Source organism: Jatropha curcas, chromosome 8 (genome assembly GCF_041381405.1).
Source record: "Jatropha curcas cultivar XTBG-Jc1 chromosome 8, XTBG_Jcur_1.0, whole genome shotgun sequence".
Lineage (NCBI taxonomy): Eukaryota > Viridiplantae > Streptophyta > Magnoliopsida > Malpighiales > Euphorbiaceae > Jatropha > Jatropha curcas.
Window position 1 is genome coordinate 3,154,304 of NC_143158.1, and position 14,762 is coordinate 3,169,065.

The 14,762-nt window shown below is 30.5% G+C and overlaps 2 protein-coding genes across 2 annotated transcripts; both read left to right on the forward strand.

The window, feature by feature from the left end:
* Nucleotides 1-4,044: 4,044 nt before the first annotated feature.
* Nucleotides 4,045-4,940, forward strand: LOC105638015 (uncharacterized). The gene has a single exon (XM_012221718.4). It carries the CDS (start codon nucleotides 4,195-4,197, stop codon nucleotides 4,819-4,821), a length of 627 nt encoding a protein of 208 aa, XP_012077108.1. The 5' UTR covers nucleotides 4,045-4,194; the 3' UTR covers nucleotides 4,822-4,940.
* Nucleotides 4,941-9,989: 5,049 nt separating this feature from the next.
* LOC105638016 (pectinesterase inhibitor 3) lies at nucleotides 9,990-10,847 on the forward strand. The gene has a single exon (XM_012221719.4). It carries the CDS (start codon nucleotides 10,053-10,055, stop codon nucleotides 10,659-10,661), a length of 609 nt encoding a protein of 202 aa, XP_012077109.1. The 5' UTR covers nucleotides 9,990-10,052; the 3' UTR covers nucleotides 10,662-10,847.
* The last annotated feature ends 3,915 nt before the right edge of the window (nucleotides 10,848-14,762 follow it).

Below are 14,762 nucleotides of genomic sequence, written 5' to 3' on the forward strand. Positions count from 1 at the left end.
AAGAATTAGCTATAGAGACTACGAGTTTATGGTGACAGTGGAATGCAAAGTTTTGCATGGGTGATGGCTATTTATAGCACATGGATGGACTTTTTGAAAAAAAAAAAAAATAAAGGTGACCATTTTTTTAATAAATAATAATAATATAGTAATTGTATGAAATTGGTTAGATATGGAGGGGAAATTTCTCGAAGTACATGGTTTTCATTTTTACTTCTTTTTCTTTTCTGATGAAGGTGAGAAGATTTCGTGAGTTTCTTTGTAGTTTCAAAACCCTAACTGTTATACAGTTGCCAATGGATGTGCGGTAAAGGATTGTTGCATATGCATAATGCATCCTAGGAGGCACATATATGACTTCCGGGAAAAAGCCTAACCATTGCATGACTTGTTTCCTATAAATTTGTGGGTTTCCCTTAAATAATAACTAAACAAGGGCAAATACGAAATTATTGCACATCGATTATTGTTTTTCAATAAATTATAATTCCTAACTCCTACACTTTTGTATGAAAGGAGGTTATATTTTCCCTCATTTAAAAAGAATGATGAAAATATATATATAAAAAATGAATCTAGAAAATTAATCCCATATTGAATTTAGTTTAAAAAAATGATATGTAGAAAATGTTTTAATAGCAAAAACAAGATGTTTGAATATAAAAGTATGTAGATATAAGTTAATCGCATATTGAAAATATATAAAATAAATAAGGTGAGCTAATTAAGAAGGTTTAGGCTATTTTATTTTAAAGATAAAATCAACTTGTTTCCGGTTATTAAACAATTAAATTATAATAAATTTGATTAATTGTACTAGCTCCCGTTTTAATAAACAAACTCAGTTGCCCTCTTTCCAATTATTTGGCTCTATCATAACTTTTAAAAGATGGCAATAATATTGCAGTACGGTGTAATATTAGTCGTGGGTGCCTGAGTGGGCACCAATGATATTGATAGTGAAGACCATTTGTCTTTCCTGTGCCGGCTGCTGGCTGCTGGCTGCTGGCTGCAGCGAGAGGTCGAACTCGTGCAACTCTAAGTTTAACTATTCCATCACCATGCAATGCATCTTTCTATTCACCATATCACATATCGTCTGCATCACAAGAACCTCAATCATTATTGATTTTCTTTCTTTTTTTTTAAAAAAAAATCAACATCAAATTAACTTTGCACAGAGAAAATATAATCCCATCAAAATTTTAGAAATAGATTTATATATATATATAGATAATTGTTATTGAATTTCAATTTAAATCTTAGACATAAAATTAAAAAAGATTATAGCAATTTTCAAATAACCATTCAATTAATTTAAAAAAATAATATTGTAATAATAATTTATCATTTTCTCAAAAAGATTTATATGATGTTATTTCAGTTCATAAATGGGTTTTTCTCCCAATTTATTGACTAATATTTATTTTTTAAATTTAGATGGTGAAAAAATAAAATTTCCTCATATTAGCGAAAAGAGCATACCAAACCTGATTAGCAAAAAAATTTATTATTTGTTAATTCTTTAACTAATATAAATAATCGTTTAATGAAATTAAAAAAAAAAAAAAAGGTGAACTTAATTACTACATTATGTGAATATTATTTCATAAGAAGAGGAAGAAGAAAAAGAATTTATGAATTTGAAGATTATTGGACTTGGAAATACCCAAGAAACTTAGGAGAAGTTTTAAGGAAAATAAACAGTTGTTAGATATATGCATTAATTTTAATTTTCTAATTGTTTAATAATATACAGAGTTTGAAATCAAAGTGTGTACGTTAATTAATTTTCTTGAAATCAAAGTCCAAGCGTCTATACCAAAACCACGATTCGGCAGTATAACTGACCATTTCTCGGTTTATGGTTTTCAACCTAGTCTCTGGAGTCTGGTCCATGTTACCCAACTGTTGATTCAAACCTCTCATGAACTATATATATATTTCATATGTCACCATAACTTTTGAATTCAATTTATAATTTATAACTTTTGAACTATATATATATTATGGTCCAGGGTTTTCATATGGTTTTGACTGTGAAACTTTTGAATTCAATTTATAATTTTCCATAACTTTATATATTGCATGGAAAGTTGAATAGAATAATATTTTCCGAGTCTAAAATAAAATAGACCCATCTTTCTTTCAACCCCATGAAATTACTAATGCTGTTTCAGAAATTTAAGTCCTATATATATTTGAACCAACCCAACAGTCTGTTCAAAACAACCGACAGTGAAAAAGAAAGTTGCATACAAGACAGCCATCTTTTAGATTTTTTTTTTTTTTTTTTTTGTGGGAAATTTTATTGAACTCGTGTTCCAACCTACCAAATTAAAACTTTAATTAATTAACAGTTTCTACAGACTGTAACAACCAGAATTTACTTTCAATGACATCTTACCTTTTTTCACTATCCTTCCTGGAAATTTTGTAAGCAAGGACTTCCAATTAATTGGTCATCCCTCAACAATAAAAATTTAAACTTCCATTTAATGATATGTTGGAACAGGAAAAAAAGAAATAGAACAAGAAAAAAAAATCATTACATTGGTAAAATAAGAGAAAGCTCAAGTTTCTTTGGTGGATTTCGAAGCTGAGACCTCTTTTTTTCACATTTTCAGTTTTATTAGCCGCCTCTTCATTAGCAGTCAATTGGACCGTACAAGAAGGCAATGCCATATTAAATCTCAAGTCGAGGGTTCAACATCGTGATTTTTGTTTATCATTAATGTAGCACGAGAGACACGTTTTTTCTTTTATGAATTTTTTAATCGCAATATGAATATATATATAGTTTACTTTAGTCTATACTTAATTGTATGGGGAAATAAAATCTAATGCTATATAAAATTATACCAATATACTTTTTTTTTTCTCATGATTTTTGTCTTATTTATCTTTATTTAATAAATATAATGGTCAAATTATTATATTGTGGTTAATTAAATTTTGATATAAATAAAATTAACATATAACATTTAATCTTGCAATAAAATTATATTTAATCAAATGTTTGATTAATTTCCAAGAATAATTTAATATGAATTAATATTTAAATTTTGATGGATACTAAAACGAGGGTATACTAGAAAAAAATGAAGTAAAAAAATTATAATTTAATTATATTAATTAAATTTTTTAATCCTTGTGCAAGTCAAATCATGAAATAAATTATGAGATGGATGAAGTGTTAAATTTATTTTTTCTGCTTCGATAAAGATAAGTATTCGCATTGGTTAAAAATATTAATAATGATTTAATCTTAAAAATTAAAGATTCACTAATAAAATAATAAGTAAAATCACTTAAAAGTTAAGACATTATTGGAGTTCAATGTACAATTTTATATGTGCTTAAGTCAGTCGTCATCGACTAATACTTAATTATCTAGACGCGGTATATTCTCTCCATTTATTCTATATGCCATTAAGAATTGTAACTTTTAATTCTCATTGCTAAATTGACGAAAGGAATTTTTTTGGTCATATAGCCCGACATGGCTATTTTTCCACTGGCAGAAAGAGAATATAAAATAATAATTACAATTATAAGTTACAATTTTTTTTGAATAATAGTAATTAATAATTAACTATTGATTATATAAAAAATTAATACTAATTTAATATGAGAATACACAATTTCACACTGCATAAACGCCATGTTTGACTCTTCCACGCCTCAGCTACAGCTACGCATTTACAACATGTCTGTATTAACCTAAAGTTAAAAAGTGAAAAAAAATTAGGCACAGAAATGTAAACGTCGCGCTGTGAGATTCCTCTAAGTCACAGACCTCCTGTATGTTCCCACGTGTAAAAACCGTCGCCTCACGGTCAAGTTTCTTCTCCACTTCACTCGTCTCCTCTCTCCGCACACTGTCTAGTGGTCAGCGTCAAAAGGAGGATACGGGACGAAGATGAGACGCACTCCTGACCTTACACGTGTAATGTAATCTAAATAATGAAAAAAATCATAATTGCAGAATTTGGTATATAATTTGGATCTACCTTAACAATAAGCATCTTAGCTCTTGATTCTTGGCATCTCTTGTCAGATCCTACCTCCCACTTGCCTCATCCAACGGCTCACATACTCTCTCGTCTCTCATATATATCCGTTCATTTCTCTTCTCTTTCATTTGTAACAGAGACACAAACCTAAAAAGAGAAAAACACAGAGAAATTTATCATGAACGTCTTGGATTCTCCTCTTGAAGCTTTAGCTTTTGATTATGCGAGCTTTGGAATCTTTACGGTTGTTAATAATCTATGGACGTGGGTCGCTCTTATCACCGCCGCTATTAGCTTCTGGAGGATTAGAACTTCCGGTGCCGGCGGCGTTGTCTCCTCCTCGTCGCTCAAATCGGAACCACTGTCTTCGGTCAATTGCATTGATTGCCATGGCAATAAGTCTCGGACGGTTATTGAAAAATCGGCAATCAAGTCAGTTATAGAGCCATCAAAACAACCGGTGCCAGCAGCAGCAACATCAAAACGATTAAAACCGGCTTCAGCAAGGCCGTCAGTTTTTGAAAATGACGGAGTTATCAAAGCGAAGTTTGTCGTATATTACGAAGATGATAGAGAAGGTGAAGGTAACGGTGACTGTGAGGAGTACTCAACGGTGGTTGGAGAGTGGGAAAACGGAAGTGGTTATGGAGAGTGGAGGGAGAGTTGGGAGAAAGTGTTGAGAATAAGAATGGGAGACATGGACTGGTACAGGTACCAGGATTTGACGGCGATAAACGGCAATGTAGTTAGGTTATGGGATGGCTTTAGAAGAAAAAGTACAGCTCAGGCTGTGTTGTTTTGGTAATTGGTAGGTGGATTAGGGCGATGAACATGATTGAAGCTTTTTCTTAATTAGTTTGTGGATTAAATTAAGTTCCTAAAAATGTAAATATATTGTTGTTGTTAAAGAAAACTTTCCAAAGATATTGCCTTTTTTATTTTTTATCTGACCACATACTATAGCTCTATGTATATCATAATAAACCCAAAAAATATATGAAATCAAATTAAAAATTTTAATTTTATCGACACAAAATATTATACATGCACACAAAATATTAAAAATTCAAATAATAATACTTCACGTATACTTGAACTTTTTTTTTTAATAAATAATATACTTGAACTTGAAGCATATAAATTGTAAAGATATGCCAACAATGAAATTCATGCGTTTTTTAATTATTTATATTATTAAAGAAATTATTGTTTTTTATATGAATGCATGAAAATTTTAATGCCATGTTAATAATTGATTGATAGGAACATTAATTGACATTATTATTTAATAGTGCATTGTTATTTTGAAAATTAGTATGACTGGTCCCAATTTGATATCAAACGATTAAAAATCTATCGTGTGATATATATTGGTCCCAATTTGATTTTGCATTAAAAAAAAAAAAAAAAACCTCCGTTGAGATTCCCTGTCCTCACAAGCAAATAATAAACATATGATTCTCTGCAGCCAGTTTTTCATTTTCTGTTACACCAAAATAAAGAAAGAAGGGATTCCACGGCATTTATTCTTGAGTTAGTAAATGACTCGCTCACGCATTTGTAATTAGATAAATAAATTTTTTATATATATAATATTATTTTGAATCGATTCTCTTTAAAATATATACTTTGAAAAAAAAAATATATATATATATATATTCATTTTTATCATAATATTTTTTTTTTTTTTTTTGAAAGGGAAAAACAAATTCGTATTACCCATTATGATAACTGTGTAACAAGAACCAAAAACCAAATATGACAGCGACTAAAACTAAGAGAAGGTCTAGCAATAGAGGGAGCTTTCTCATTCATCTGCTTACAACTTGTAATTTATATAAATATGAAAAATAAACTTAATAAGAAGTTAAATATTAAAACTAACATTTACTAAAATTATGAGTAGCATAAGCATGTAACAAATATACCTGGTAGGCTGCCAGCTCTACAATTTGACGGTAGAGTTTTTAATATATTGTAGAAATTCCACACGTAAGTACACATCTACCTACCACAATCAGATTTCGTGATTATCTTATAATATAATAAGTCATGAATTATTGTTTTGATGGGTGGTTATGTGCATATTTATTTGTAATGTATGATTTAATATACTTTGTCAAAATGGTTAAATATATATATACACTTAGTTTTGGCATCTCAAATTTTATGAAAGATTTATTATATTTTTAAAATTATAAATTTTTATAATATTGTATATTTTTCTATATTAGCAATAATAATTTTTTAATATTTTTAAATTTTTTATGAAAAATATTAATTTAATAAATGATTACAACATTTGAAATAATAACTTACTCATTTTTTTACTATTCAATAAAAATTTAATTAATAAAGTTTTACAAGTTTTTATATTCAATAAAAAATAATTTTGTAAGTTAAAGTTAAAGTCTCCAATAAGTGCAATATTATAACTTAAAATATATAACGCATTAAAATAAAAATTGCGGGTGATATAAGATTTTTTATAAAATATAGGGGTATATTTTTTGCATTTAGCCTTGTCAAAATTGTTATGATTTTCTCTCTCTCTCATGTGTTAAGTATTTTCTTTTCAAGAAATCATAAATTATTAAAATTAAATTTTACTATCCCTTTGCTTTTTCAATAATTTTTTTCATTCAATAAATTAAGAGTGCATAATTACATACCTACTACCGCATCATGTATGAAATATTCAAACTACCTATGGATTTTGATTCGCTGGCCATCTTTTCTTTTTTTATTCTAAAAAAATTAATGTATGCAATTTGCAAAATATAATTAGTTTGTTTCTGTCTTTCGAGAAATAAACTAGAATGTCCTTATAGTTTATTTTCATCAAACTATAAGGTAATTCTGTTCAATTTTTTCATTTTTTCCGTTTAGTATATTATGAAATGACGAAAATGTCTCTTTTATTTTTTAAAAGCACAGGAACGAACTAGTTGTATTTTTTAAACCATAAGAATTATACTATAATTTTTATGGTATAATATTTTAGTATCTCTCCTGTAATCTATGTATTTTCTTATTGACTTAAAGAAAAAAATTATAAAAATTTGACAAAAAGACCTAAAAGTGTGCAGAACATAATTAGAAAAAAATTATTATATTTTAAAAAAATGAAAACAAATTAATTATATTTCTCAAATCACATGCATCAAATTATAATTTTCAAATAAAAGCAAATGCTAAAACGACTGTATATCCAGCCCAATATTATATGGTCAGTACATGAGTATATATCCAGCCCATTGGACGAATCGAATAATTTTCTCTAACGAAAATACTTTTGACCGAAAAATTCGAATCTAATATTTAATCTCATTAACTTTTGTATGTTTTACCCCTTCTCCTGGTTTGAAACTACAGCTTTTTTTTTTTTTATTGAAAAGAAACTACAGTATTTTCTAATCTTGCAAAGGGACAAAAAATATCCTAGCTTGCAATCCCTGATTTTCCAATCAAGCCAAACAAACCATCCTTGGCATTTTCTGTGCAATCAAGCTTATTATAAACCCCAGAAAAAATAATAATTTGTTCGAATTTTAGGGCAATGGTGGGCCCAACAACATTTAATGTTGGCCTCTCTATTTGCCAATAAAAATTGAGACATTTATCCATGAATAGTTGTACATGTAATAGGACCATAGGACCCCTTCCCTTCATTAATCTCCTGCTGGTAGCTGCTATATATATTATGAAACCCCACATATGCAACTCAGCTTCACGTGGCCAAATGCTTCTTGTTTACTATTACTTTATTATTTTTTTTCTCAATTTTAATTTAATTATATAATATAATTATACTTAAATTATGGAAATCAAATGCAATAAATTGAAACAAATAGGGTGTAATTATAATATATTCCAAAATTATGGGTTAAAAAAAAATATTTTAAGCCGCACGGGATCTTGTCCCCTTATAAGCACCTTCGTGTTCTCATCACCTTAAACCTTGACACAAATCCAAGGTTTTGTAAACGGGCCCCTGGCTTCGCCGTCAACCTTCCAACCTAAACCTCTTAGCCAACACTAATTTATTTATATTATGTACGGTACTGTGTTTTGTGATTATCCCTTATTTTAAAGGGTTGGGTACGTTATTCTACGTACCGTCTAATCAATGGGCCATTGATCTTAAAAAAAAAATTCCATAATTACGTAGTCTAAACTTTTTTAAGAGGAAATTTTCAAGTATCCCAAAATTTTATATATTTTTTAATACTTGGGAGTAAATTTGAATCAGAATCTCAGTATATATATTTACCACTAGACTATATTCTTGAATATGCTAAAATTTTATGCTTAAATTAGTATCATTTCATGTTAGAACCCTTTTTTCTAAAAAAAAAAAAAAAAAGATGTAACAAATTGTTGTTTAACTATTTCCAGTTTTTATTAATATGTTTAATTTACTTTAAAATTAGTTTTCAAATATTGTTTGGTACAAATTAAAATGATAAAATTATGTTTGTTAATTCTATAAAAATAATTTCATTAAGATGGGGATATGAAATTTTAAAATATCATAAAATTTATTAGAATAAATTTATTTCAAAAAGGCCGACGTGATCTTTAATTAACATTATTAATGTAATATTTTTCTTTTTTCTTTTATACTAATTATATGTATCTCGAATCTACTAAATTAAAATTAAATTATACTTACACCGAATAAATTTACTAAATGGTAAAGTGCTCCCGACGAATATCAATATACTATATGAGCTTTTAGAATAATAATGCTAAATAATTTATATGTTACATAAAAATTAATCTATTGACGGCTCATAAAAATGCACAAGAAGATATTTATTTTTCAATATGGTCGCGGGTTTGATTTTGTTCCATTTGCATCTTTATTTATTGAAATTATTGGTACAAAAATTAATATCTACAGAAGCCTATTGAAAATTGAAACCATATCTGAAGGATATGACTGATTTGATTAGTAAAAATTTTAAGAACCAAACATCACAGCAACTAATTGATCAATGGGACCTCTTTCATCTCTTGTCAAAGTATAAAGATAGCTGCAAGAAAAGTCTTTGAATTAGGTGAACTAAAAATCTCATATTATAACTCCATTTTTTAGCCATCGTGGGTCCTCATTTCAGTGTAGTCCCTCTGTCTTTAGCACATGCCCTGTTTCGGGGCTTTCAAAAAAAAAAAAAAAAAAACCATGTTTTTGTAATATAATGACAAAAATGATTTGAGGTTTTCACTCTTACTATGCATTGCTTTCACTGTCTGAAGCTGAAGAAGTGATAAGCAAAACCCATCAAATCAGGAAAAGCATTAATTTCTCCATTATTGTTGAGTTTTGGATCATCTGCTATGTTTATAAAAACCAGACAACCAACTTGTGTTTTAGCTCCATCTTTAGCCTCTATAGTGGAAGATTAAACTCTGCCCATTATTTTTCTTGATTCTATATATAATATCATAAGGGCCCATTGTACCATTTCTTTTCACAATAATTGATAGCCAAATTGCTTAAATCAAACACTTCACTCACTGTACCAAAAAAACCGTGTAGAATTGTGTGCAATAAATGTGATTTTACAAGTTTAATTTTATAAATCAACATAAAAAATAAGAACTTAATTACAAAAAATGAAAAAAAAAAAAGAAAAAACTTTTGAACTAAACCTAGACGTGTTCAATTACTATTGGGAGTTTAAAACAAGGAACCGCATGATTTTCTAAGGTTGTAGGATCATGCTCATTAAATACCGATTAGTTGTTGCACAAATTTAAGTACCGACGTTATTGGCTGCTCTGCATTTACTCCCCAGTTTTCCTACCCACTCTTACCCAAATTAACCTTATCTCTTCTTTTATTTTACTACTTTTTAATTTGCAGTTGAATGAACAAAATAAAAGCTGATAAAGCTGTTTGATAAAATTGTAAATAAGCTGCAAGTGGAAGCCTATTTTCGAACTTTAGTCTCTTATAAATTGAATTGTCGGCGATGGCAAATATCACTCCCATTCTCTACACAGCTACGGCAACTGAAAGTGTGAACAATGACTATGCCTATCCCTTTCTCTCTCCTCATGAACATTCTCTTCCTCTTTCTTTCTCTCTCCTTAACTCGCTACTCTGCCACCGCAAACCACCACAATGCACCGCAAGATCTGGTCCGATCATCCTGCCTCCATGCAAGCTACCCCGACCTCTGCATCCGCACACTCTCCTCCTGCTCCGGCTCAGCCAATACACCGCGAGACATAGCCCAAGCCGCCGTGAATGTCAGTGTCGAACGCGCGCGTGGAGTTTCAAAGAACTTAAACGCGCTCTCAGCAGGACTTAAAACAAAGAGAGAACGAGTCGCACTGAGCGACTGCGTAGAACAAATATCTGATACAGTGGACGAGTTGAGCAGCACATTGAGCGAGTTGAAGCATTTGAGAGGCGAAACGTTTCAGTGGCAGATGAGCAACGCAGAGACATGGGTGAGTGCCGCTTTAACAAACGAGAACACTTGTCTTGATGGTTTTGAAGAAGTTGAAAGCAAGGTGAAAGGTGATGTGAAGCGACAGATCACAAATGTGGCTAGGGTTACTAGTAATGCTCTGTATATGATTAATCGTCTTGATGAGAGCCGCGGTAGGTCCAGATTGGTTACTCCTTGATGGATGGTTCCGATTGATGATAGATAAGTAATTAATTACTCGTACTTGTTATGTCTATTTCTTTTTTCTTGTTTTGATTTTTTGTTCGCTATTTTCATCTGAAGCTGTATGTATGTACTATCTTACTGCTTAATAGTCATGCTCTGTGAAGTTAAACCAAAAATAAAATAAAATTCATGCTCTGTAGTGTGGTGTGTAGTATTTGCCTTTTCTTAGACCAATTGGAGTCAAACAAAAAAATAATATGGATTTTTTTTATAAAAAATTTAACTTTATAATTGTGTTCTGTTTAATAGGATCATGTATTAGCCAAATCTTCATTCAAAATTTGCTTTTGAAGTGAGAAAAGTGACAATCATTAGTTACTTGCTTCAATCATTTGTTTTTTCTTCTATGGATTCTGCGGAAACTCAGAAAACATGCTTCAAAGGTTACTGCTGGGATTGCATGAACATGTCTTCCTATGGGCTGGTGTAACTTGAATACAAACGATGCCTCTACATTTTCAATTAATATTTGAATTTACAATCTCGACAGTTTAGAAATAATTCATATATTATTAAGTGATAGAATTTTTGTTTAGAGCTGATAAATTATTTTTTTGAATCTAATTGGAGCACGGTTAAAAAAAAGAGCATGCAAGAAAAGGACCAAGCATGTCATGTGTTTAACGGCCCTCTCATGAACTATTGTGGACGTGTTGAATCACTATCGGGAGTCTCAAAGGAGAAAAGCAGGAGTTGAAGATCTAACAGACACGAGCATGGTAAGGGAAAATTATTATTTAATCCCTGAGTTTTTACATAATTATTTAGGTAGTTTTTGACATTTATACATATAAATATAACGTCCTGAGGTTTGCCACCGTCATATTAATTGGTCCTTCCATCAAAAAAATACACTTTTTCCATTAATTTTGAGAAGAAAATAAGAAATTATCCTTTAAAAAAATAATTATTTCGTCCCTGAGATTTGGCATAATTATTAAGTAGTCCTCGACATTTATACAAATATTTATAACGTCCATGAGATTTACTTCCGTCATATTAATTGGTCCTTCCATAAAAAAAATACACTTTTTCGGTTAATTTTGAGCTGAAAAGACGAAATTATCCATTATAAGTTTTTATTGACATTATTATTAATCCATTTCCTCTAAAATACCTCAAACTTACATTTTCACTAACTTCCTCAACCCAACGCGTTCTTCATTGCCACCACCGTATCTCTGTCAAGTATCATCTTCATAACTAGATCACCAACAAAACTAAAAGGGAAAATAATTATTTCGTCGCTGAGATTTGCCATAATTATTTAAGTAATCCAAAAAACACACTTTTTGCTGTTAATTTTTAATAAAATGATCAAACTAACCAAAATCCTCTAATCACGGAGAGAGAGATAAATGGATGAAGGGTGATGATGTCTTGATTGAGTTTGGATGTTGGGTTTTGGTTTTGGCGGTGATCTGATTAAGGAGATGATAGTTTTCATTAACATGATGGTGGCAATGAAGACCGCGTTAGATTGAGGGAGATGGTGAAAATGTGAGTTTGAGGTATTTTAGGGGAAATGGATTAATAATAATGTCGATGAAAACTTATAAAAGATAATTTCGTCTTTTCCACTCAAAATTAACGGAAAAAGTGTATTTTTTTTATGAAAGGACCAATTAATATAACGGAAGTAAACCTCAGGGACGTTATAGATATTTGTATAAATGTCGGGGACTACTTAATAATTATGGCAAACCTCAGGGACAAAATAATTATTTTTCAAAAGATAATTTCGTCTTTTTTTCTCAAAATTAACGGAAAAGTGTATTTTTTTTACAGAAGGACCATTTAATATGACGGTGGCAAACCTCAGAGACGTTATATATATATGTATAAATGTCGAGGACTACTTAAATAATTATGTAAAATCTCAAGAACTAAATAATAATTTTCCCACATGGTAATAATGCTCACAAATCAATTCCTTGTGCTTTTCATTCCAAAAACTATTTTTCAACCAAATATTTGTCCTAAAAATCGTATTATGACAGAGCTGCAAGTGGAAGCTCACCTCTGCCACAGGTTTTCTGGCTCAATTGACAACGCAGATTCAGTATGTGAAAAGAACTCTCTCGTTCGATTCTCACTAGTATGTGAAAAGAACTCTCTCGTTCGATTCTCACTAAACGCACTTACAGTAAGAGACAAAGAGTTTTATCTATAATTAAGTCTCGAAAAAAATTAGCCGGTCCTTAGTAATAGGATCCAGATAACGGTGGTTTAAAAAAAAAAATTGTAAGCTCATCTCTGAATTTTAGTCTCCTATAAAATGTATTGTCAGCCATGAAAATTAAGTATCACTCGCTTTCTCCACACAGCTGCATCAAACTGAAAGTGCGAGCAATGCCTATCCGTTTCTCTCTTCTCTATAGCCTAAACTATTCTCCTCCTCCTCCTTTCTCTCTCCTTAACTCCCTACTTCGCCACTGCATGTTACCACAATGCACGGCAAGATCTGGTCCTATCACCCATCATCTGCATCCGCACACTTTACTCCTGCACCTCCTTCGGCCCCAACACACAGCTAGACATAGCTCAAGCGCGCATACAGTTTCGAAGTACTTAAAAGGGCTCTCTAAAAGACATAAAACTAAGAGAAAGAGAGAACGAGTTCTATTGAGCGACTGTGTGGAACTGATATCACATGTAGTGGGCCAATTAAGCGCTACCCTGAAAGATTTTAAACATTTGAAATGCAAAACGTTGAAGTCTCAGATTTCAGCGTCAATATACGGGTAGCTATGGCTTTGACAGACCAGTCCACGTGTGTTGATGAATTTGAAGAATTTGAAAACAAGGTGACGCGAAAGGTCACACATCTTTACAGGGTTACTAGTAACGGAAATTATTGGTGGAACGAATCGTTCCATGGAACGATAATATTATAAAGTTAAATAGTACAAAGCGGGGCCCATTTATGATTGAAAGGAAACCGTCTACAGTTTTAATACATAAACAATCATACTGAATATAGGAAGGTTAGAAGTGTAAACTCATTTTCTGTTAATTTAAAGACAGCCGGACCTTGGAAGCGGAGGAAGAGAAACTGGTGTACCCATTTTACTACAAGACAAAAAAGTTTGAGGATTGACAACTCACAAAGGTAAGACACGTGTACACTGGCGGTATTATCCATTATGAAATTAACTTGTTTAGACCCATGTACGGACGAAATTAATACAAGAATATATTAGGAAAAAATAAAATACAAATTATAATTTCACTATTTTAATTAATTTTTTTTAATATATATGCAATTTAAACTAGGATAAAAATCATGTGTTGAAGGGAGTTAATCAATTATTCGGTTTTTGTTTTTACTTGCTGCGCTTAGTTATAACTTAATATGTGAATTTGTCAATATTATGTAATAACTTGCACTATTATATAAAAGTGGCTTTTTTTGGTGTATCACTGCTGTACTAGTAATGCTACGGATATGCTTTACAGTCTTCGTAATGGTAAGGGTTGCGGTGAATGCTTGAGGATGGATGGTTCCCATTTGTGAATTTGTGATGATAAATAACTAATTAATTTCTCATGCTTATTAGTTATTTTCATGGAAGCTTTAGGTGTGTTTGTGTTGCTTATAGTGATCATGTTCTGTAGTGTATAGTAATTGCCTTCTCTTAGACCAATTAATAAATGTTTTTTTTTTTTTTTCTCATAAATATGGATTAAGAACTTTTAATTTTAGTGTCTTGTTTAATTGGATCTAGTAGTACCTCTCCTTCAAAGTTTGCTTCTGAAGTGAGAAAAATGAAAATTCGTTCACTTGTCTAGTTCGTTATATATATATATATATATATATATATATAGTGAAATTTGGAAATGTTGAATATAAATGAGTTAAATTCCTTAAGTTTCCACTGAAAAAAAAAATATTTAGCTTCAATGACAATTTTTTATGTTTGGTTAGAACGTTTTTCCATTACTTCTATAGAAAATTTAGCTTCAATGATATTACAAATTAAAGGAGGTGATGATGAAATTTAAATTTGAACATATTACGTACATAATTTTTGCGTTGACACTCAGGATATGC